Source organism: Dreissena polymorpha, chromosome 14 (assembly GCF_020536995.1).
Source record: "Dreissena polymorpha isolate Duluth1 chromosome 14, UMN_Dpol_1.0, whole genome shotgun sequence".
Taxonomy (NCBI): domain Eukaryota; kingdom Metazoa; phylum Mollusca; class Bivalvia; order Myida; family Dreissenidae; genus Dreissena; species Dreissena polymorpha.
In genome coordinates, this window is record NC_068368.1 from 57,840,827 (window position 1) to 57,864,861 (window position 24,035).

General features: G+C 36.8%; 1 protein-coding gene across 2 annotated transcripts in view; it reads left to right on the forward strand.

Annotated features, from left to right (window-relative positions):
* The window catches only part of LOC127857668 (sterile alpha motif domain-containing protein 9-like), a 72,493-nt gene that overhangs the window by 38,690 nt on the left and 9,768 nt on the right, over nucleotides 1-24,035 (forward strand). Inside the window, exons 6-8 of one of the 2 annotated variants that reach the window (XM_052394257.1) lie at nucleotides 6,517-6,652; nucleotides 14,492-14,581; nucleotides 17,675-17,739. In XM_052394257.1, coding sequence (XP_052250217.1) covers nucleotides 6,517-6,652; nucleotides 14,492-14,581; nucleotides 17,675-17,739 — 291 coding nt within the window. The remainder of the gene's footprint in view (nucleotides 1-6,516; nucleotides 6,653-14,491; nucleotides 14,582-17,674; nucleotides 17,740-24,035) is intronic. The other variant, XM_052394258.1, reaches the window with a different exon arrangement.

Here is a 24,035-nt window from a genome sequence, read left to right on the forward strand (position 1 = left end):
GATCATGACTCGCAGATGACCCCTATTGATTTTGAGGGCACTAGGTCAAAGGTCAAGGTCACAGTGACCCGAAATAGTAAAATGGTTTTTGGATGATAACTCAAGAATGCATACGCGGCCAACAGGGGCGAACTCTGAACAATATAACTGAAGCAACTGGTCTGTAATCCTAAATCTATAATTATCAGTCCAATGAAACATCATCCTTTGAGTTAAATAAAGTGGATCAGTAAAAATATTATCAGAATATGAGATTTTTTGTATATTTTGTGTATTAAATATTGTGTTAATGTTTAATTTTGTTGATTAATATAAATATAAGCAGGACGGGGGAGGTAATACACTATTATATCTTTCTTATATACAGGGGAAACAAATGCAATAAGTTTAAATTTCATGTTTAATAAATAGAGGATATTTATCATGTCAGTGTGAGATCATTTGTTATTTTTTATGTTCACATTTTATTATTACTTTGACAAAACAACACTTACCTGAATACCACAATGGATTCCACCCCACGCCCCTACCAGAATCCCTTCCCCCCCCCCAACCTCACCCCCCCCCCCATTTTATTTTAAACATCATCTAATAAATTACCACACCCCACATTATATCCGCCTCTCACCCCCCACCCCTCCTACCCCCCACCCCCCACCCCCCACAATTTTTTTTTAAACATCTAATAAATTACCCCACCCCACATTATACCCCCCTCTCACTCCCCCCTACCCCTCATCCCCCCCAATTTTTTTTAAACATCTAATAAATAACCACACCCCACATTATACCCCCCTCTCACTCCCCCCTACCCCCCTACCACCCACCCCCCCCCCAATTTTTTTTTTTTAAACATCTCATAAATTACCACACCCCACATTATTACCCCCTCTCACCCCCCTCCCACCCCCACCCCCCCAATTTTTTTTTTTAAACATCCAATAAATTACCACACCCCACATTATACCCCCCTCTCACTCCTCCCTATCCCCCCCCTACCCCTCCACCCCTCCCACCCCCCCCCCCAAATTTTTTTTTTTTATACGCCCGTATAAAATACGGGACATATTATGTGAAACCCCTTGGCTGGCGGGCGGGCGGCGGGCGGAAGGCATCACTTTGTCCGGACTCTGATTCAAATTGTATTCATCCGATCTTCACCAAACTTGGTCAGCAGTTGCATCTAGTTGATATCTAGGCCAAGTTCGAATATGGGTCATGCCGGGTCAAAAACTAGGTCATAGGGTCAATAAGTGCATTTTCAAAGGGGCCACTTTGTCCGGACTCTATTTCAAATTGTATTCATCCGATCTTCACCAAACTTGGTCAGCAGTTGCATCTAGTTGATATATAGGCCAAGTTCGAATATGGGTCATGCCGGGTCAAAAACTAGGTCATAGGGTCAATTAGTGCATTTTCAACGGCGCCACTTTGTCCGGACTCTAATTCAAATTGTATTCATCCGATCTTCACCAAACTTGGTCAGTAGTTGCATCTAGTTGATATCTAGGTCAAGTCCGAATATGGGTCATGCTGGGTCAAAAACTAGGTCAAAGGGTCAATTAGTGCATTTTACTTTGTCCGGACTCTAATTCAAATTGTATAAATCTTATCTTCACCAAACTTGGTCAGTAGTTGCATCTAGTTGATATCTAGGCCAAGTTCGAATATGGGTCATGCCAGGTAAAAAACTAGGTCATAGGGTCAATTAGTCCATTTTCAACAGCGCCACTTTGTCCGGACTCTTATTCAAATTGTATTCATCCGATCTTTACCAAACTTGGTCAGTAGTTGCATCTAGTTGATATCTAGGTCAAGTTCGAATATGGGTCATGTCGGGTCAAGAACTAGGTCATAGGGTCAATTAGTGCATTTTCAACGGCGCCACTTTGTCCGGACTCTAATTCAAATTGTATTCATCCAAAACTTTTAAACAACTTTTTATCCTGCGTCAAAGTGGTATGGGGGTATAAGTCACATTCAGTGACAAAGCTCTAGTTCAAGTTGAATTCACCAAACTTGGTCAGAGGTAGTATATAGATTATATATCAGTCAGGTCTGATTGGAGACATGCAACCGATTTACACATGCAATATTTTTATGCAATATTTTTATCCAGTTTTATTTTGCGATATTTTCATCGGGTTTATTTTTTCGCGATTTTTGAAATTTTTTTTTGCTTATTTCCAAAACAAATACATCAATCATCAGTGTATCATCTCCAATGGCACACGAATCGGGCGTATATTGCTCCGTCATGCGGCGCTCTTGTTTAAACATCTAATAAATTACCACACCCCACATTATTACCCCCACTCACCCCCCTACCCCCCCAACCCTTTTTTGTTTTTGTTTAAACATCTTATAAATTACTACACCCCACATTATACCCCTCTCTCACCCCCTACCCCCCCCCCCCACCCCCCAACCCCCCAAATTTTTTTTTTTCTAAACATCTAATAAATTACCACACCCCACGCCCCCTCTCACCCCCCACCCCCCCTACCCCACCCTACCCCCACCCCAATTTTTTTTACATCTTATAAAAAACCACACCCCACATCATACATGCCATAATTTTTCAGACCAATTCCGGGACATTGAGTTAAATTGTCCGGGACTTTTGCCGATTTTCCGGGACATGTATAAAATGTAGCGATATTTATAGACATATGCATTTTTGGTACGTTTTTTTTTGTTTCGCATTGTTAATTCAGTCGTCGAAATTCGCACTAGTCCGACAGCAAAAAACTAGTTTTTTTTAATTCGGGCTTGTAGGAAATCCAATATTACAAGCCCGACGTGCTTGTACAATTCATTTAACAAAACAAGTTCGAATTTCATTTTCAATATTTGTAAACGAAGTTTTGAGCCGCTTAAATCAACAGCTGCTTATGTTTTAACACACTGCGCGCACGTGCTGGGCAATCAGCCGATAATTGGATTACTGCGCATAAAGCGCATGGTTTTGTGGTTCCCGGATTATTATTATGTAAAATAAATCTTTTGCGTTTCGTTCGGGACACAGAGAGTAATGGCCGAACAGTTGTCATTGAAGTACGTCGTTGAGGAATGCAAATCTGAGGTAAGTGTGATTGACGCATTTGTCAACTGGCTTTTTGTAGAATAACCTAGCACTAAATTGCTTATATATTTTCTGGTGGTTCAGGTTTGCTCTCTCTTTCACATGGATGTATGGGATACATTTCTGCTAATTTTTTACCTAAACTTAATGTATATATTTATAATTGTGATTAAATTGAAATCCGTGTGTGAAATTAATTTCTTCTTATTTCAGGATCCGAAAGAGGCTGGCTCAGATGAAGAGGAAGCTGACTTGGATGAGGATGAAATTAACAAGAGAGTTGTATTGTGTTCTAAAGATTGAATAAATAAATGCTTCTTTGGATGTTTTATGTTATGTTTATCTGCATTTTTAACAAAAGTGTTTGGGCTAGTAAAATCTGACTCGGGCTAGTTCAAATTCCCATATTACTAGACCCACTTGCTTGTAGATTTACATCTAAATTTCAATGACTGTTAATTGCAAAAGTTCGAAAGCCTATCCGAAATACACTTGATCTATTAACGTCAAAGTAAACATTACTACTTCCGTTACTAGATACAAGCCACGTGTTTTCAGTGTAAGCGTTCTTAACATAGATGGTGACGTCACTGCGTTATTGTTATTAAGACCGGTGTGTAACGCGTAGTTGTTGATACGTCTTATTCATTTATAACATTTGGTGGTTTAGAACAAGAAAAAAATAAACCTAGTGAGGATGAGGTTTTTATATGCTTACTTTTTACTCAACTTCTTTGTCGGTTAAACGTGCGAACATAAACTGATTTTAATTTTTTACTCAGCGATGTTGCCAACATTGTTGGACTTCAGATGTGTGAACAACTATCCTTTGCCCTTACGCAGCGGGAAATAATGACGTAGTAGATTAAAGTCGATTAACAACCACATTAAACAATGTCGCCTTTTCGGTTTGACTGCGAACGTGAGACAATCGATATGATAACAGGACCCTGTTAATTGATCGATTTTGACACGTAGCGTAGTCTGCCTATTCGGGTAGGCATTGTCATGGAGACGCTGCAGATATACACAGATTCGAGGTGCAGTTAACCCTAAGATAAGGTACATGTATATATGGATTTTGTAAATTCCGGGACATTTGACAGATTTCCGGGACAGCGGGACAAGTTCTTCATTTCCGGGACTGTCCCGGACAATCCGGGACGTATGGCATGTATGCCCCACATTATACCCCCCCTCACACCCCCACCCCCACTACCCCCCCACCCCCACCCCCCCCCCATTTTGTTTTAAACATCTAATATATAACCACACACCACATTTTAACCCCCCTCTCACTCCCTTCTACCCCCCCACCCCCTCCCCCCAATTTTTTTAATTTGTTTTAAACATCTAATAAATTACCACATCCCACATTATTCCCCCCTCTCACCCCCACCCCCCCCCCTCCCCTACCCCCCACCCCCCCCAAAAAAAAAAATTTTTTTTTTTTAAACATCTAATTAATTACCACCCCCACATTAAACCCCCCTCTCGCCCCCCCCCCCCCCCCCCCACCGCCCCCCCTCCCCTACCCACCCCGGCCCCCTCCCCCCATATTTTTTTTCTAACATCTAATAAAGTACCACAACCTACATTATACCCCCCTCTCACTCCCCCCTACCCCCCCCCCTGCCCCCCAATTTTTTTTTTTTTAAAACATCTAATAAATTACCACACCCCACATTATACCCCCCTCTCACTCTCCCCTTGATCATGACTGGCAGATGACCCCTATTGATTTTCAGGTCACTAGGTCAAGGTCACGGTGACAAAAACCGTATTTACACAATGGCTGCCACTACAACTGACAGCCCATATGGGGGGCATGCATGTTTTACAAACAGCCCTTGTTTTCACTAGAGTTCCAAACTGGTTCACGTTGGGTAAAAAACGATATCAATAGATGAAATTACAGAACATGCTTGTGAATACTTGAGAGGCAACATTTATTTCCCTATTTCTTGAGACATTTTCAGAAAGTTTTTCCCAACGATATTTGGAATGTCTTTAAAACTGGGTCAATTTGGGTGAAGAACTTTGTTTTTAGATCAAAATGAAAGGAAAAGCTTAAACACACTCTTAAGGCCACATTATGCCCAATCTTATTGAAACTAATTCATAACATTTGTTTCACATATATTTCAGCTGAGTTTGAAACTGGGTTGTGTTGATTGATAAACTAGGTTACTAGGTCAAAAAAAAACAACTTGTAAATACTAGTAGCATTAATTATTGCCCAATCTTCATGAAATTTGCCTGGAAAATGTTTTTTTAATGATATATCAGTTGTGTTTAAAACTGTCACTGTGATCATAAACTTGGTGACAAGGAGAAATTAAAAAAAAAGCTTTTGAACTCTCTAGATTTCATTTATTGCTAAATGGTCACAAAACTTGATCAGAGCATTTTTCTCAATTATATCTTCATCGAGTTGGTATCTTGGTCAATGGTGTCAAAAACTAGGTCTCGTCTCTAGGTTGCATTTAAGAAAAAGCTTTCAGTGTGTTTTTTTTCACCATTTTGGTAATGGTTGCAGGACCTATTGCATTGGGAAAAATCGCGGCGGTTTAATCAAAATTGGGAAATTAGTGTTGTTGTTTTTTTTTGCACACAAAAATGCTTAAAAAATAAGAATTAAAGTGTTTTAAATATAAAATTTAATAAAGTGTAACTTGCAGAGCTGGATGGGAGATTAACTGAATGTTGAAAAAAATATGAATTTTTTTTAAACCTTCAATTGGGAATTTTTAAGTCCCAATTGGGGAAAAATGTACTTTTTTCATTGAGAATGGGGCCGGATACTGGCCAAACATTTCCCTAATTTTGACCAAAAAGAACGCTGGCTTTGAATACATTTGAGGCCACATTAACTGTTCTATATTCATGACACTTGGTCTTAACCATTTGTTCTAATGATTCCTCCGCATAGTGGGAAATGATTCCATTCCATTGAAAAACATGGTTGTCATGAGGCGCTGCAGTTTTTCTTATGTGGTCAAACTAAAACCATATGAACTCTCTAAGAATCACATTTGCTAAGAATATGCAAACAATTGTGTTTTCATGATATCTGAACTGAATTAAGAAGGATTGTGATTTGTTCAAAAACATGGCTATCATGTGTTGGGGCAGTTTTATTGTCAAATGTAGTGAACACTTCCTGCTTGCAAGAATAAAATTGGTTTGGTTCTCCGTCGAGAAAGCTTCAAAAGTGCCCTGAAACCAAAAAGCACACATTTTTGATATTCTGTATGTTGCATTAGATTGTGGTCCTTTACAAAGATTGTTACAAATCATGCCCCTGGGTTTAACACTTGCCATGCAAAGGTGAGCTATCCAGGTCCACCTTGACCCTCTTGTAATTTCATTATTTTCCACTTGGTTTGCAAATTGTGTGTAGTTTAAAAGTGAATGTATTTTTTATTTAGGTGGATTACCATTACAAGACATTCCAATACAGCATACCAACTGGTGAAGATTGTTCTGATTATCGCAACAGGAGTGTTACCTTTGTTTTGGGGATTTCCTGGAGAGGTCCGATTGCCTATGGTGTGAAGTTGGAAGGTATTACAAATTTGCCAAAATTGTCCATCTCTTGTGCAACACCAAACTTAAAACATTGGTCATCAATTTTTGAAATAAATTTGGGGGGGGGGGGGGGGGGGAGCTTCCAAAAGGTCCTTCCTGTCATCTGATATCTTGTCCAGAGCAAATCTTAAAATTATTTGAAGAATCAATTTCAAACTTTACAGGTAGGTATATGTCATTGAAGGAAGAGCCATGCCCAATAGACTTTACTCTAGTTCTCATATTTTATTTAAAAAAAGTTAAACATCCAAGTTATCAAATTAAGGCATGTTAGGTAGGAGAGCAGTAATGCACATGTGCTAGTGGTCAGCATCCATTGGATAAAAATTTGACATTACTATCAGATTCACAGGAGTATTCTTGTTTGAAGCAAAATTTCGTATCAGCTAATTAAAAAGCATCTTATTTTGCTCATCCAATCTCTATTTTCGTCTCTTGTACATTTTATCACATTGATTCAACATGAAGGATTATGGTTAAAGTATTTGGCTGAAAATGGATGTTATACATATTTAAGACAAAGACAAAGTCAAAGAATGTTATAAATCTGTAAATAAAAATAGATCAGTTTCAATAGGCTTAAAACAGAAATGGGTGTAACAATTGGTTAAGACATGTGGAAGGTTCCTTTAGCTTATTATATTGTTAAACTGAATTGTTGGAAATAATCAGTTATAGAAGTCATAATTATATTAACAGGTCTAAAATATAAGATAAAAACAACACTAAGTTTTTGTCATTTTTCACTGGCATTTTATGTCAACTATAATTTACTATGGTATTTGTTAAATATTATGAACTCTTTTCAAACTGCTTATGATACACTGTTTTTAAATGACTTTTGTATGTAGCATTACAAAGATCATTGGACAAGCTGTTTTGACTCTAGCTATACAGTTCTTTTTAGCTTACTTGAGCACAATATGCTCATGTGGAGTTTTTTAGCTCGACTATTATCAGGCTTCCTAAAAAGTCCCAAAAAGTGCCTGTCAACTGGACAGGCTGATGGAAAAGTTAGCCTGTCCGGACAAAAATGCACCTGACCGAACAGCGTGAGTTTATAACTGAAGAATTAATATATATATCATCATATTTATTGCAATGTAAAGCCTGTGTATAAGTACACTCGATAAAGTAAAACAAAACACTTGCGTGTTCAAGTGATTACAGTGTATGATGGACAACAGCTTTTAAGCGAGTATATACGATTTTGTATATGTGTTTAATTATAATAAATTGATAAAATATGTAACAATAATACAAAATAGGCAAGAAAAATTATACATTAAATACCAATTTCTTAAAATGCAGCAAAGACAAATTAGCGCCCCGAGTCGATTGTGACAAACATATTTTCCCACAATAACTGATGCATTCGTCTTTTTATTAGGACCAGAGTTAGTGTTCGTGTGTGGTATGAATAAATATCGTTGCAGAAATTTAAAATGAACCGTTAAACTAAGTTTAGATTCACATCGTACATGAATGATATACATGCTGGCGAATTCAACTGTACAGCTGTTTTCGATTTCAGAATTAAATATCTGGCTTATTTCGCATTTTTCAACACATGTTCTTCTGAACTTTTATTTTATTTTATATTGAAAGATATATATTATAATTTTTTTACACATCTTATATAAATTCATTTATATTTGACAAAATCGTATATACTCGTTTTAAATTCTAGTCAGACTCAAAACAAAATAACATAACACGATTGGTGTTTCCATTGAAGAACTTTAGCAACAACATACGTTTTTCATATGTAGTTTTTTGTTACAACCATTGTAATTGGATAGATGGTAATATGTCGGACCATTGTAATTGACGTTTTTGAAATAACAATATTTCAAAGGGAGAGCACTCTCAAGAATTAGTGACGCGTTAGTGTTCTTAATGACAAAAAGGCTTGAAATTCATGAAAAGAGGGATTCTAATGGGGTGTTTTCGTTCTTTTGGCAAGTATTAGACTTTTCAGTATTTAGTCATAATTTGTTTGGCCTGTCACAAGGATCGGCGATATTAGAAACTTCGCCGGACCGTAAAGAATTTTGCCGGACAAGACCGGCGGTCCGGCCTTTTCAGGAAGCCTGTATTATATATGAAATATATATAGTAGAGCTATCCTACTCACCCCGGCGTTTGCGTTGGCGTTAGCATAAGCGTGAGCGTGCAAATGTTAAAGTTTGCGTACTACCCCAAATATTTTTAATGTCCCTTGACATGCTGCTTTCATATATTGCATACTTCTTCACCAACATGACCCCAACCTATACACAAGAGCAGACAACTCTATCAAGCTTTTTTACAAATTATGGCCCTTTTTCCACTTAGAATATGCATATTATTGATAAATCTATGTTAAAGTTTGCGTACTACCCCAAATATTTTCAATGTCCCTTGACATATTGCTTTTATATATTGCATACTTCTTCACCAACATGACCCCAACCTATACACAAGAGCAGACAACTGTATCAAGCATTTTGCAACAATTATGGCCCTTTTTTCACTTAGATTTCCTATGTTAAAGTTTGCGTACCACCTCAAATATTTTCTATATCCCTTTACATATTGCTTTTATATTTTGCATACTTCTTTACCAACATGACCCCAATCTATAAACAAGAGCAGACAACTGTGTCAAGCATTTTGTAAGAATTATGGCCCTTTTTCCATTCACAATATGCATATTACTTTAGTTACATTGCCATAACTTCTTTATTTATGATCAGATTTTATTAATACTTTCACAAAACAACACTTACCTGAATACCACAATGGATTCCACCCAAACAATACCACACGTCCCAACCCAGAATACCTGCCCCCCCCCCCCCCTCCCCCCCCCCCAAATTTTTTTTTTTTTTTTTTGAAAGATTATCTAATAAATGACCCCACCCCACATTATACCCCCTCTCAACCCCCCCCCCCCCAATTTTTTTTTTCCTTTGTTTATTTTTGAAAGATCATCTAATAAATTATTGAATATGAACAATTTCCCCATGATGGCTTATGTTATACTGTCAAGCACTCGAATAGTTGAGCCCGCTGTCCTTTGACAGCTCTTGTTTATGCCCCCTTTCGAAGAAAAGGGGGTTTATAGTTTTCGCACTGTCCGTCAGTCTGTCTATCAGTCTGTCTGTCAGTCTCACGGTGCCTATTCTATACGGATAATACCAGAAACTTTTGAACGTTTCCGAAATAAACGCGAAACTGCACCGGATCATATCAGAACATAAACAAGGCGAAATGATGGATGTACCTAATATTGTGAGTGAAAAAGTCAACAAGATCGCGTAAGTATGCCAAATACTATTGCTCACAGAACATTATGGTATCAATAATATGCATATTCTAAGTGGAAAAAGGGCGCAAAATATTTTGTATCGCTTCGTGTGTCTAGTATCGCCCTTTGAACGCGAGACACGACACACGAAGCGATACACGATATTTTCCTTGACAGTCGCGGCAATGCGCAATATTTTTTGCGACAGTCGCGACGATGCACAATCATTTCCGCAACAGTCGCAGCGACGCAAGATATATTTAATACGATATATCGCCTTTTGGGCTACCTACACAAGGGCGATATGTCGTGTTAAATATATCGTGCGTCACTGCGACTGTCGCCAAAAAAATCGTGCGTCGCCGTGACTGTCACGCAAAATATCGTGTATCGCTTTGTGTGTCTAGTGTTGCCCTGAATGAAAGATGGGCGAGAATATAGATGACAATATCCAGATTCCGTAGATAATAGCTCTGAATGTTGATATTGAAATAATCCAAAATCGACAAACCATGTGTGCAGTTTGAAGAAAGTGCATTTGTAAACAAGGGAAGTCACTCTTAATCTAAACCGAAGGTTACACACAACTCCCTAATATGCAATAAAATAATTAATTAAAGTTATTATAATCGCACCAAAGTTAACATAAATGGTTAATTAAATAGATTAACAATACGACAACAATTATAATTTACAATTATTACTGTTGAACTGGTCTTAACTTATTTTTCAAATCGTGATCAAATTGTTTATATAATTTTAATTTTAAAACAATCAAATGTGATCAAATCGTTTATATGATTTTAATATTAAAGCAATCAAAGGATTGTTATATCTTATAAATATTAATGATTTATCGGTTGTTCTACAATAGCACACGTTCTACATCAGATTTTGTAAGAACCAATACAGTGTAACCTTAAATGTCTAGTTTTAATAAGCTTATAGCATATAGACAGAGTGGTCAGGGCTGAGTGACAAGAAATAACCGACCCATCCATTTAACAATTTTAAATCAAGAAATTCTTTAAATGTTAACCATATCAGCACAATCCAATATATTCTTTAAACGTACTATACTTAAGTTCATTAGTCTCGGCTATTATCCGGTGCCTACTTCATGCATTATCCGGTGCCAGCAATCGACACATAAAATACATGTTTTTTACTACAAACTAAACCGTCACTCATCATGGCAACGATTTAACAATAATTATGCTGCCGTTTTCATCAGGAAACTAGCTTAGAAATTTGAATTTCATTGTTAATATGGACCAATATCTGCATTTTACTTCCGTTTCCACAGGTTTTGCGCATTAACTGTTGGACAATATAGGTTCCCACTGCATATTGACGTTTTTGTTACTGAGCACGAGAATACAATTTACTTAATGAATGTCTTAGTTGTTCCGTGGAATATTGGTTTGGTGAAAAATGTTAACTGAAAAAAAGAACATTGAAATAAAAGAACACACCTCATAACAGTCAATATATTTCTGATATGATCCGGTACTGTTTCGGGTATTATCCGGAAATGTTCAAATGTTTCCAATATTATCCGTACTGGTTAGGCACCGTGAGTGAGTCTGTCAGTCTGTCACACTTTATGTGTCCGCTCTCTAATTCAAATAGTTTTCATCCAATCTTTACCAAACTTGGTCAGAAGTTGTATCTAGACAATATCTAGGTCAAGTTCGAATATGGGTCATGCCGGGTCAAAAACTAGGTCACAGGTTCACTTAGTGCATTTCAAGGATAAAGCATGGTATCCGCTATCTAATTGAAGTAGTTCTCAATTGATCTTTACCAAACTTGGTCAGAAGTTGTATCAAGACAATGTCTAGGTCAAGTTTGAATATGGGTCATGCCGGGTCAAAAACTAGGTCACGGGGTCACTTAGTGCATTTCAATGATTTAGTATGGTGTCCGCTCTCTAGTTTTTTCTCCATTTGAGGAATGGGGCTGAGTCCCTTTTAATTGGGGGAAATCTCGTTGTTATGCACCCCAAGGACGGCATATAGTGATCGGACTGTCCGTCCGTCTGTCCGTCACACTTTGGTTTAGGTTTCGAAAAAAAATGCTCATAACTTCTATGTCGCTTCAGATAGCAATTTCATATTTGGCATGCATGTGTATATGGAGAAGGCCTTTCCATACGCACACACATTTTTACCCCTGTGACCTTGACCTTGAACTTAGGGTTCGCCTTTAGGTTTCGAAACCTGCGTTTGTATGCTCCAACTTTAACATTTTGCCATAACTTTTGCAATATTGAAGATAGCCACTTCATATTTGGCATGCATGTGTATCTCATGGAGCTGCACATTTTGAGTGGTGAATGGTAAAGGTCATCCTTCAGGGTCAAGGGTCAAATATATGGGTCAAAATTGCTCATTATCCCCCGCCAGAGGCGGAGGGATATTGTTTTGGTGTAGTCCGGCTGTCCGTCCGTCCGGCACTTTTGTGTCCGGAGCCATATCTTGGAAGTTCTTTGGTGGATTTCATTTAAACTTGGTATGAGTATATATATGCATAAGAGGATGATGCACGCCAAATGGCATTGTACACAATCTGTTAAAAACAGACTTATGGCCCTTTGTATCTTGAAAAAATGCTTTTTAGTGTCCGGAGCCATATCTTGGAAGTTCTTTGGCGGATTTCATTGAAACTTGGTATGAGTATATATATGCATAAGAGAATGATGCACGCCAAATGGCATTGTACACCATCTGTTAAAAACAGACTTCTGGCCCTTTGTATCTTGAAAAAATGCTTTTTACTATAGGCACTTTTGTGTCCGGAGCCATATCTTGGAAGTGCTTTGGCGGATTTCATTTAAACTTGGTATGAGTATATATATGCATAAGAGGATGATGCACGCCAAATGGCATTGTACACCATCTGTTAAAAACAGACTTATGGCCCTTTGTATCTTGAAAAAATGCTTTTTACTATAGGCATTTTTGTGTCCGGAGCCATATCTTGGAAGCGCTTTGGCGGATTTCTTTTAAACTTGGTATGAATATAACCTTCCTTTGTCTTAGTTTTGTGTTATTGTCCTCCGTCCGTCCATCTATCATTATGTTCATCCGTCCAATTTGCACCCATCCTCAAACAAAGCATATGGTGCGGGGATACCTTGGGCCTTTCAGGCCCTCTTGTTTTGATGTACACTTGCAATATTGAAGATAGCAACTTGATATTTGGCATGCATGTGTATCTTATGGAGCTTCACATTTTGAGTGGTGAAAGGTCAAGGTCATGGTCATCCTTCATGGTCAAATATATGAGGACATAGCATTTCACAAACACATCTTGTTCTAAACTTTTCCTTCTTAGAATAGTCTTAGTTTCTTTGGGTTTTAGTGGAGTGCCATAGGACCCATGGCCATCTTGTTAGCTCACCTGAGCACAATGTGCTAATGGTGAGCTTTTGTGATTGCCTTTTGTCTGTCATCCGTAGTGCGGCATCAGCATTTGCCACGTTAATACTCTAGAGGCCAATTTGTTGTTCGATCTTCATGAAATTTGGTCAGAAGATTTGCCCCAATCATGTGTTGGAAGAGTTCCAAAAAGGTTCCGATTGGTTGACATTGACGCCAGGGTTTGGTGCATTTTTCCTTATATGGCTATAGTTAAACATTGTGAACACTCTAGAGGCCACATTTATTGTCTGATCATCATGAAACTTGATCAGAACATTTGTTTAAATGATATGTTGGACAAGTTCGAAATTGGTTCTGGTTGATCGAAAAACATGTCTGTGGGGGCGGGGCATTTTTTCTTATAAGGCTATATATGGCTATAGTAAAACCTTGTTACAACTCTAGAGGCCACATGTATTGTCTGATCAATGTAAAACTTGGTCAGAAGATTTGTCTCAATTATATCTAGGAAGAGCTAGAAAAATGTTCCGATTGGTTGAAAAACATCGCCGCAATGAGGCCTGGCATTTTTCCTTATATGGCTATATATTACTTTTGTAAAACCTTGTTAACACTCTAGAGGCCACATGTATTGTCCTATCTTAATATAACTTAGTCAGAAGATTTGTCCCAATGATAGCTTGGACAGGTTAAAAAAATGGTACCTGTTTGTTGAAAAACATGGATGCCAAGGCGGAGGGGCATTTTTCCTTATATGGCTATAGTAAAATCTTGTTTACACTCTAAAAGTAACATTTATTGTCCATTCTTCATGAAACTTGGTCAGAGCATTCGTTTTAATAATATCTGGGATCTGTTAAAAAAATAGTTCCCGTCTGTTGAAAAACATGGCTGCCAGGGATCGGGGAATTTATCATTATATGGCTATAGTAAAACCTTGTTAGCACTCTAAAAGTTACATTTATAGTTCAGTCTTCATGAAACTTGGTCAGAACATTTATTCTTATGATATCTTGGGGCTGCAAAGAACAGGTTAGTTCCTTTGTTTCTCAGGTGAGAGACTTTGTGCCTTTCAGGCCCTCTTGTTTTGACAATTTGTGTAATGGTTTTCACTGTTATTATTTTCTTAATGCGCAGAAGAAGAGATTGATGAAAACATGCGTCAAAAAGTTGAATCAGCAAGTTATGTACATAGGGACAATCCCACTGGAGTTGGTCGTGGAATAGGTCAGTTTCTTATATACCTAATGATAAAATATGACATTTCTGCAGTGAAATAACAGCAATTATAAGAACAAATTGTTATCTTCACTGGTGAAAAGAAAAAAAAATTCGGAACTCCTTTTTCTATTTTTAGATCATCATAAATAAATTTATATATATTTTTTATGATCACGAGTGAATTAAAATCGACATTCCACCCAATCCAACACATTTTCTTTTTATTTTATGCTTTTTTCACTGTTTATTTACATTTAAACTCGTGAAAATATAGTTTCTATGATCACTTGTGAAATAACAAACATTCTTACACTGACATGAACAAATATCCTCTATATCTTTAATCAGTGAGCTGGTAACAGAAAAGTGTTGGGATACATATTACACATCCTTGTTTATACTTGTTGAAAAAAAAATTGTCACAATATGTTAAATATTTTGTTAACAAAGAAAAAAATCAGTGAGTGGTTCTCCAACGAAATAATAAGGAATATGGGATTTGACTAGGGAACATTACAATTATACAGATAAAAAAAAATGGATTCATGCTTTGCACCTTCCATCAGTCGAAGAACAGATCTGTTACATTGATGGTGGGCTGGTCTGATAGTTTGCCAGTAGATCATTTCATGCCCTCAGAATATAAATTTGACCTATGATCAACACATTGGTATGAAAGTTGCTGATGTTTTTTTTAGCACAACGTGCTAATGATGAGCTTTTGGGAAAACCTTTTGTCCATTGTGGGTCGTCCGTGGTCCGTTGTGTGTCATCCGTCATCAACATTTGCCTTGTTAAAACTCTAAAGGCCACATTTTTGTCCAATCTTAATGAAACTTGGTCAGAACATTTTTTTCTAATGATATCATGAGTTCTAAAATGGTTCTGGTTTGTTGAAAAACATGGCTGCCAAGGGGCTGGGCATTTTTATGTCCCCCACTATAGTAGTGGGGGACATACTGTTTTTGCCCTGTCTGTTGGTTGGTCTGTTGGTCTGTTGGTTGGTTGGTTGGTTGGTTTGCGCCAACTTTAACATTTTCAATAACTTTTGCAATATTGAAGATAGCAACTTGATATTTGGCATGCATATGTATCTCATGGAGCTGCACATTTTGAGTGGTGAAAGGTCAAGGTCATCCTTCAAGGCCAAAGGTCAAATATATGGGTCAAAATCGGTCATTTAATGTACACTTTTGCAGTATTTCAATATTCAAGATAGCAACTTGATATTTGGCATGCATGTGTATCTCATAGAGCTGCACATTTTGAGTGGTGAAAGGTCAAGGTCATCCTTCAAGGTCAGATGTCAAATATATGTGGCCAAAATCGCTCATTTTATGAGTACTTTTGCAATATTGAAGATAGCAACTTGATATTTGGCATGCATGTGTATCTCATGGAGCTGCACATTTTCAGTGGTGAAAGGTCAAGGTCATCTACAAGGTCAGAGGTCAAATATATGTGGCCCAAAACGCTTATTTTATGAATACTTTTGCAATATTGAAGATAGCAACTTGATATTTGGCATGCATGTGTATCTCATGGAGCTGCACATTTTGAGTGGTGAACAGTCAAGGTCATCCTTCAAGTTCAAATATATGGGTCAAAATTGCTCATGTAATGTCACTTCTGCAATATTGAAGCTAGCAATTTTATATTTGAAATGCATGTGTATCTCATGGAGCTGCACATTTTGAGTGGTGAAGGGTCAAGGTCATCCTTCAAGGTCAAACATCATATAGGGGTCAAGGTCATCCTTCAAGGTCAAACATCATATAAGGGGACATTGTGTTTCACAAACACATCTTGTTGCTTATATGGCTATAGTAAAACCTTGTTAACACTCTTGAAGTCACATTTATAGTCCAATCTTCATGGAACTTGGTAAGAACATTTGTCTAAATGATAGTTCGGTTGAGTTTGAAAATGGTTCCGGTCAGTTTAAAAATATGGCTGCCAGGAGGCAGGGCACTTTTTCTAATATGGCTAAATAAAACCTTGTTAACACTCAAGGAGTGACATTTATATAGAGGATATTTGTTGGATTCGGTGGAATATCGATTTTATTTCACGGGTGATCATAGAAAACAATATTTTCACGAGTGGTGCAGCCACGAGTGAGAATATATATTTTCTATGGTCACGAGTGAAATAAATTGATATTCCACCGAATCCAACAAATATCCTCTATATAAATGATATTCCACCGAATCCAACAAATTTTCTTTTTCTTTTATGCTTTTTTTTTCACCGTTTATTTATATTGTAAATGTGTTTAACTGGATAATTTAGCTGGATTTATGACGTCATATCGTCGAAAAAATGACCTCATTTCACAGTCAAACAATCAAAAATATTGTTATTTTTATGGTCCCCTTCGAAGAAGAGGGGGTATATTGCTTTGCTCATGTTGGTCGGTCGGTCGGTAGGTCGGTCGGTCCGTCCGTCCACCAGGTGGTTGTCAGACGATAACTCAAGAACGCTTGGGCCTAGGATCATGAAACTTCATAGGTACATTGATCATGACTTGCAGATGACTCCTATTGTTTTTGAGGTCACTAGGTCAAAGGTCAAGGTCATGGTGACCTGAAATAGTAAAATGGTTTTCGGATGATAACTCAAGAACGCATACGCCTAGGATCATGAAACTTCATAGGTAGATTGATCATGACTCGCAGATGACCTCTATTGATTTTGAGGTCACAAGGTCAAAGGTCAAGGTCATGGTGACCCGAAATAGTAAAATGGTTTTCGGATGATAACTCAAGAACGCTTTTGCCTAGGATCATGACACTTCATAGGTACATTGATCGTGACTCTCAGATGACCCCTATTGATTTTCAGGTCACTAGGTCAAAGGTCAATGTCTCAGTGACAAAAATCGTACTCACACAATGGCTGCCACTACAATGGACAGCCCATATGGGGGGGCATGCATGTTTTACAAACAGCCCTTGTTTAATTGTTTCCATGCACACATTCAATCCATTTTATTGACACCACATACTGTTGGCATCTGTTAGTTTTTTTTTATCTTAAAGATATATTTATGTTGTCTCTGTTTATCTTTTAATATTTAAAAAAACTATTTCTTTTTAGAATCAGAATCATTAGTGCCTGAAGATAACACATGTCAGCATGTTGGAGCATCACTGACAGAAATGGTACGTGTTTCACACTTATTACTATCAAGTTCACAAAAACGAAAGTTATAAACAGATAATCCAACAATTACATGAAACGTGAACACCACATTGTTGTTTTTAGCTCACCTGAGCACAACGTGCTCATGGTGAGCTTTTGTGATTGCTTTTTGTCCGTCGTGCGTCGTCTGTTGTCAACATTTTGCCTTGTTACCACTTTAGAGGCCACATTTATTGTCTGATCTTCATGAAACGTGGTCAGAACATTTGTCCCATTGATACCTCGACTGAGTTCGAAACTGGGTCAAAAACTAGGTCACTAGGTGAAAAAAAAGAAAAACCTTGTGAACACTGTACAAGTCACATTTGATGCCCAATCTTCATGTAACTTTGTCAAAATGTTTGTCTAAATGATATGTTGGATGAGTTAAAAAATGGTTCCGGTCCGTTGAAAAACATGCCGCCAGGGGGCGGGGCAGATTCCTTATATGGTTTTAGAGAAACCTTGTGGACACTCTTGAAGTCACAATTTTTGCCCAATCATCATGAAACTTGGTCAAAACATTGGTTTCATTGATATCTCGGACGAGTTCGAAAATGGTCCAGATCGGTGAAAAAACATGGCTGCCAGGGGGGGGGGGCAGTTTTCTCTATATGTATATTGTGAAAACATGGGAACACTCTAGAAGTCACATTTTTGGTCCAATGTTCATGAAATTTAGTCAGAACATGTGTTTTTTGGATAGGACAGTTGAGTTCGAAAATGGTTCGGATCGGTATAAAAGCATGGCCGCTGGGGGGGGGGGGGTCATTTTCCTTATATAGTAATAACAGCTTTTGAACACGAAATAGTTTATCATGTCAAGGGAAGTAACTGCAAATGAAAAATTATGTTGAATTGACAGAGTTGTCTCCCTTCTTAAAATATTTGTTTTTAGCACAAGAAGATTAAGTTGAATTAATTATAAGTGATAGTTTTACATTCTAGAAGATAGCAAACTTTTGAATATGTTTTTTATTGTTTGATGATTCTGTACAATATGGCATTCTTTTGTCAAACAAAGCGAGACAATACGATTTTTATTTGTGCTAAATTGTAATATATTGATAAATACATGTTACAATAACACAAAATAGGTAAGATATTGAAGACGAATTTCATAAAATGCTGCAAAGACAAATTAGCGCCCGAGCCGATGGTGACGAAGATATTTTGTACATATTTTCCTACAATAACCGAAGAATTCGTCTTTTTATTAGGATCGGAGTTAGTGTTTGTGTGTCGTATGAATAGAAATGGCTGCAGGAATTTTAAAACAACCATTAAACTAAATTAAGATTCACATCGTACATGCATGATATACATTCTGGCGAATTCAACTTTACAGACATTTTTTATTTCAGAATTAAATATCTCGCTTATTTCGCATTTTTCGACACATGTTCTTCTTAAGTTTTATTTTAAATTATATTGAAATTTATGACCTTGTTTACACTCTAGAGGTCACATTTATTTTCTGATCATCATGAAACTTGGTCTGAAGATTTGTCCGAATGAAATCTTGGATGAGTTTGAAAATGGTTTTTGTTGCTTTAAAAACATGGCCACCAGGGGCGGGGAATTTTTCCTTATATGGCTATATATGGCTTTAGTAAAACCTTGTTAACACTCTACGGGCCACATTTATTGTCCAATCTTCATGAAATTTGGTCAGAAGATTGGTCTCAATGATATCTTGGATGAGTTCGAAAATAATTATGTTTGCTTAAAAAACATGGCTTCCAATGGGGCGGGGCATTTTTCCTTATACGGCTATAGTAAAATCTTGTTAACACTCTAGTTTTATTTAATTCAGTTGCCCAATCTTCATGAAATTTGGTCAGAACATTTGTGTCCTGTGTAGTAAAGTTTGGTTTTATTATGTCAGTATTATGTACCATTAAGTGTTTTATTATGCCCCCCTTCGAACAAGAGGGGGTATATTGCTTTGCCCATGTTTGTCTGTAGGTCGGTCGGTCTGTCGGTCGGTCCGTCCACCAGGTGGTTGTCAGACGATAACTCAAGAACGCTTGGGCCTAGGATCATGAAACTTCATAGGTACATTGATCATGACTCGCAGATGACCCCTATTGATTTTGAGGTCACTAGGTCAAAGGTCAAGGTCATGGTGACCAGAAATAGTAAAATGGTTTTTGAATGATAACTCAAGAACCCATACACCTAGGATCATGAAACTTCATGGGTAGATTGATCATGACTTGCAGATGACCCCTATTGATTTTGAGGTCACTAGGTCAAAGGTCAAGGTCACGGTGACCCGAAATAGTAAAATGGTTTCCGGATGATAACTCAAGAACGCATACGCCTAGGATCATGAAACTTAATGGGTAGATTGATCATGACTCGCAGATGACCCCTATTGATTTTGAGGTCACTAGGTCAAAGGTCAAGGTCACGGTGACTCGAAATAGTAAAATGGTTTTCGGATGATAACTCAAGAACGCATACTCCTAGGATCATGAAACTTCATAGGTAGATTGATCATGATTTGCAGATTACCCCTATTGATTTTGAGGTCACAAGGTCAAAGGTCAAGGTCACGGTGACCCGAAATAGTAAAATGATTTTCGGATGATAACTCAAGAACGCTTTTGCCTAGGATCATGACACTTCATAGGTACATTGATCGTGACCCGCAGATGACCCCTATTGATTTTCAGGTCACTAGGTCAAAGGTCAAGGTCACAGTGACAAAAATCGTATTCACACAATGGCTGCCACTACAACGGACAGCCCATATGGGGGGCATGCATGTTTTACAAACAGCCCTTGTTTAAATTTTCATAACACAGAATTTTCATAATTAACAACTGTTTTAGTCATTATTACTTATGGTAAGCCTACATATATCAACTAAAAGAAAGCTGAAATGAAGACAACATGTACACAATTTTGCAGTATCTATCTCCATTGTTTAACCTGCTGTGTCATATTTCCCAATATATTTTTAGATGGTCGCTTAGCGACTGTCTAAGGTGGTTAGTCTAAAATTCAGGTCGATATGCCTTAGCTACAAGGAGCCCAATACCGGCTTACTACGCGTATCCGCACGAGAAAGAGTTGTATAATTTATGCAAGAGGTTTGAGTTCTCCAATTATATTCATTCACAAATGAAATATGATATTAATATTGTGTTAAATGCAATAGTTTCGAACGGTGCTTTTATAGAAAAGAATCAATAAACAATGATCGTATTGTCGCGGAAGAGATTGTTCATGAATGAATAAAATAGTCCACTTTCTGCAGCGTCTTCATGACGTAGTATTTTTGCTCAGTCCATTCATAATATGAGGCTATTAATAGATGCGCCTGTCGATAAACAAAGGAAAGTCCACGGGCGATAACAACGCAATAGGTTACGCTCTCACATACACCTCAATGACGTAGTACAGGGTGTAAATTGAGGCTATTAATAGATTTGGGAAAAAGTTAACATTTATTTATATTCTCAATTCATGTTGAACATAAGTTCAACAATAACTTCATCGATACGATAGACAAAAACAAATAAATGTTTCATAATCGCTATACACGAATATTACAAACAATTTATAATAATTATACGAATGACCTGTTTCTTACCTCGTTCATGCTACTACTGCGGGTATTTCTGAAAAACTTTCTTTGGTTCTCAACAGATAGCGGTGATCTTTTGTATTTACGGGTGCTAGCAACGCAATAGTAGAAGGTTTAGCTTGTTTATATTCACAGTTCTTAATACATAGACAGTTGGATATGAGTTCATCAATTACTACAGGCATACTATAGGCAACCATGAAAATGCTTTATAATCGCTAAAACTGAAAACAACTAAATATATTATATTAAATATATTTATAACAATAAATATCTTTTTAAAATGTAGTCGGCGTATACGCTGACTTTGAAAAAACGTTTGCAATTTACTTTTCTAAATAAATAAATACAATTAAACAAAAGTTAAACTATTGTGTTGTGTTTTTCACTTGTAAGTTGCATATTCACTGCATTAAATGTGTGTTAGCATTGTCAAACCACACATTAGTGTGAGTAGATAAAAAATACACTACGGAAGAGCATTTCATATGTGTCCTCATATGCCTTGTTATGAGTATCTTTCTTCACTATTGAAATATATCGTATGTTGATATTTGATTTAAACGCAGTTTTCTTTCGACACATTTAAATCACACGTCAATAGCGCCGTCATGCGAAAATGGGTCTTATGCGTTTCGGCAAGCGTTTGTTAAACCCAACATGTGCTTTTGCGCAGTCAGGCCATAGGCGATTCTGTTCGCTATAAAATCACTCAATATGTTATGTTTCTCCTTACCAGAAGGAGAGATAGCTGAGTGGGCTATTTATATGATGGTAGCATATGGAATAAGACCCATTTTTGCATGACGAGGGTCATTACAAATCTCATTGCGAATTGAAAATGCCACATTTAAGAACAATGCTTTTTGATACAAAATTGAATTCAAAATAGCAAACTTGTTAATAATGGCAGCCTATCCACACATTAAGGAATGATTTCCAGACGTGCTGACCAAGTACGGCAAACATTGTGGTATGATAATTAAACGATTTTCTCTTATCGTGACACTATACTATTTCGCCAATGATTGTTTTCTCATCTTGGAGGCGAAAGTGAAATTCTGCGAGATGGATTGTAACGCGTAATTGTAACAGGGCCACAATTTGTGTCGTTTGAGCATACAGAGAGTAGTCCGGAATTCCTTACACTGGAACAGTGCTACATCCTTTGAATTGAGCAAATACGCAGTGATGTAGCAAAAATTTAGAGGTTGTATCTCGAATCAGCTTATTTAATATTCGACAATATTCATGCGTGTCTGTTGGCGTTATGTAAAAGTCACTAAGATGAAAACTGAGTAAAACAGCTACGCCTAAAAGCGCATTAGTGCTCTTTACCTATGTTTATGTCAGCGTTGTTGACATCGTGTGAACTGCTCGGGTAACAAGTAAAGCATAAATAGTAATGTTTATATACTTTTATTCCTCCATATACAAGATACGAAGATTATTGCATATTTTGAATTTGTATATGTTGTCAAAAATCTAAAGTTTTGTACACGGAACTTTCATTATGAATTTATATTCTTGGTGAGATAGTTATTTGATATTAGAAAAAAATATTCCTTTAATATGATGGTGACAGCAAATTTTCTTTATATTAAGTTCTCATTACCATTTTCATCATACTTTCTATGCTTTCAGAACGTCCAAAAAGCATGTTGTTTTTATTTTGTCTAAGTTATTTCTATGAAATAATAAGGATGATAAAAAGTGCACACAAAACTCGACCCGTGCGCTATGACACACACTTTATAAAGTTGAATGGCGTGTGTTCATTTCAAAATTGCGATTGATTTTGAAAAATGAATTGTGTGTTAAATTATGCAATAGCGAACATCTTCAGTGCCTTCAGCGCTTTGATTAGTTCTGCTCTAGAATTTGTTAGACCCCAGATATTGATCATTGCAGTTTGTAACTATTTACCACTCAGCTTTCTGACCCTCTCACTGTGCTGTATGCCAGATGTTAATATCAGTGGTCAGTAATAAAAGCTGGTTGAACTGTTTGATATATTTTATTTCACAGTGGGAGTATTTAATGCATATTTTTAACAATTAACAAAAAATATGTAATTTAAATGGGAACTTCATATCAAAACAAGATTCCTCACAGTTTGAGTATTTAATGCATGTTTTTAACAATTAACAAAAAAATATGTAATTTAAATGGGAACTTCATATCAAAACAAGATTCCATAATGATTTACTCTATATAATCATATTAAAGATATGTTAACAAATATCAAATGGATAGTCTATGAAAACAATAAGGAAATAATTTCAATTATAAGTTTCTGGAGATAAAAAACAAATTCAGAATAATCTTCAAAATCAAGATAAAGCTTTCTTATTTGCGGAGTTCATTTATCAAGATTAATCATTTTCAGGCTTAATGTATTTAAACGATGTCAGAAAATTGAAAATAATAGGTAATGAATGATACACAATATTAATGAAATGAAATATAAAATTGATACATTTTCATATTTCTAAATTGTTTAGTGTAAAACAGCCTACTGTTGAATAATATGTTTATAAAATGATTCAAGTAAACGGCAATACCTTTACTTAATTGAATTACAACCAAGTCAGCAGTGTCATCCTGACCGGAAATAAGCGATTGTGGAATAAATATTTCCGCATTACATAAGTGCTCACAAAGTTACATAACTCGTAA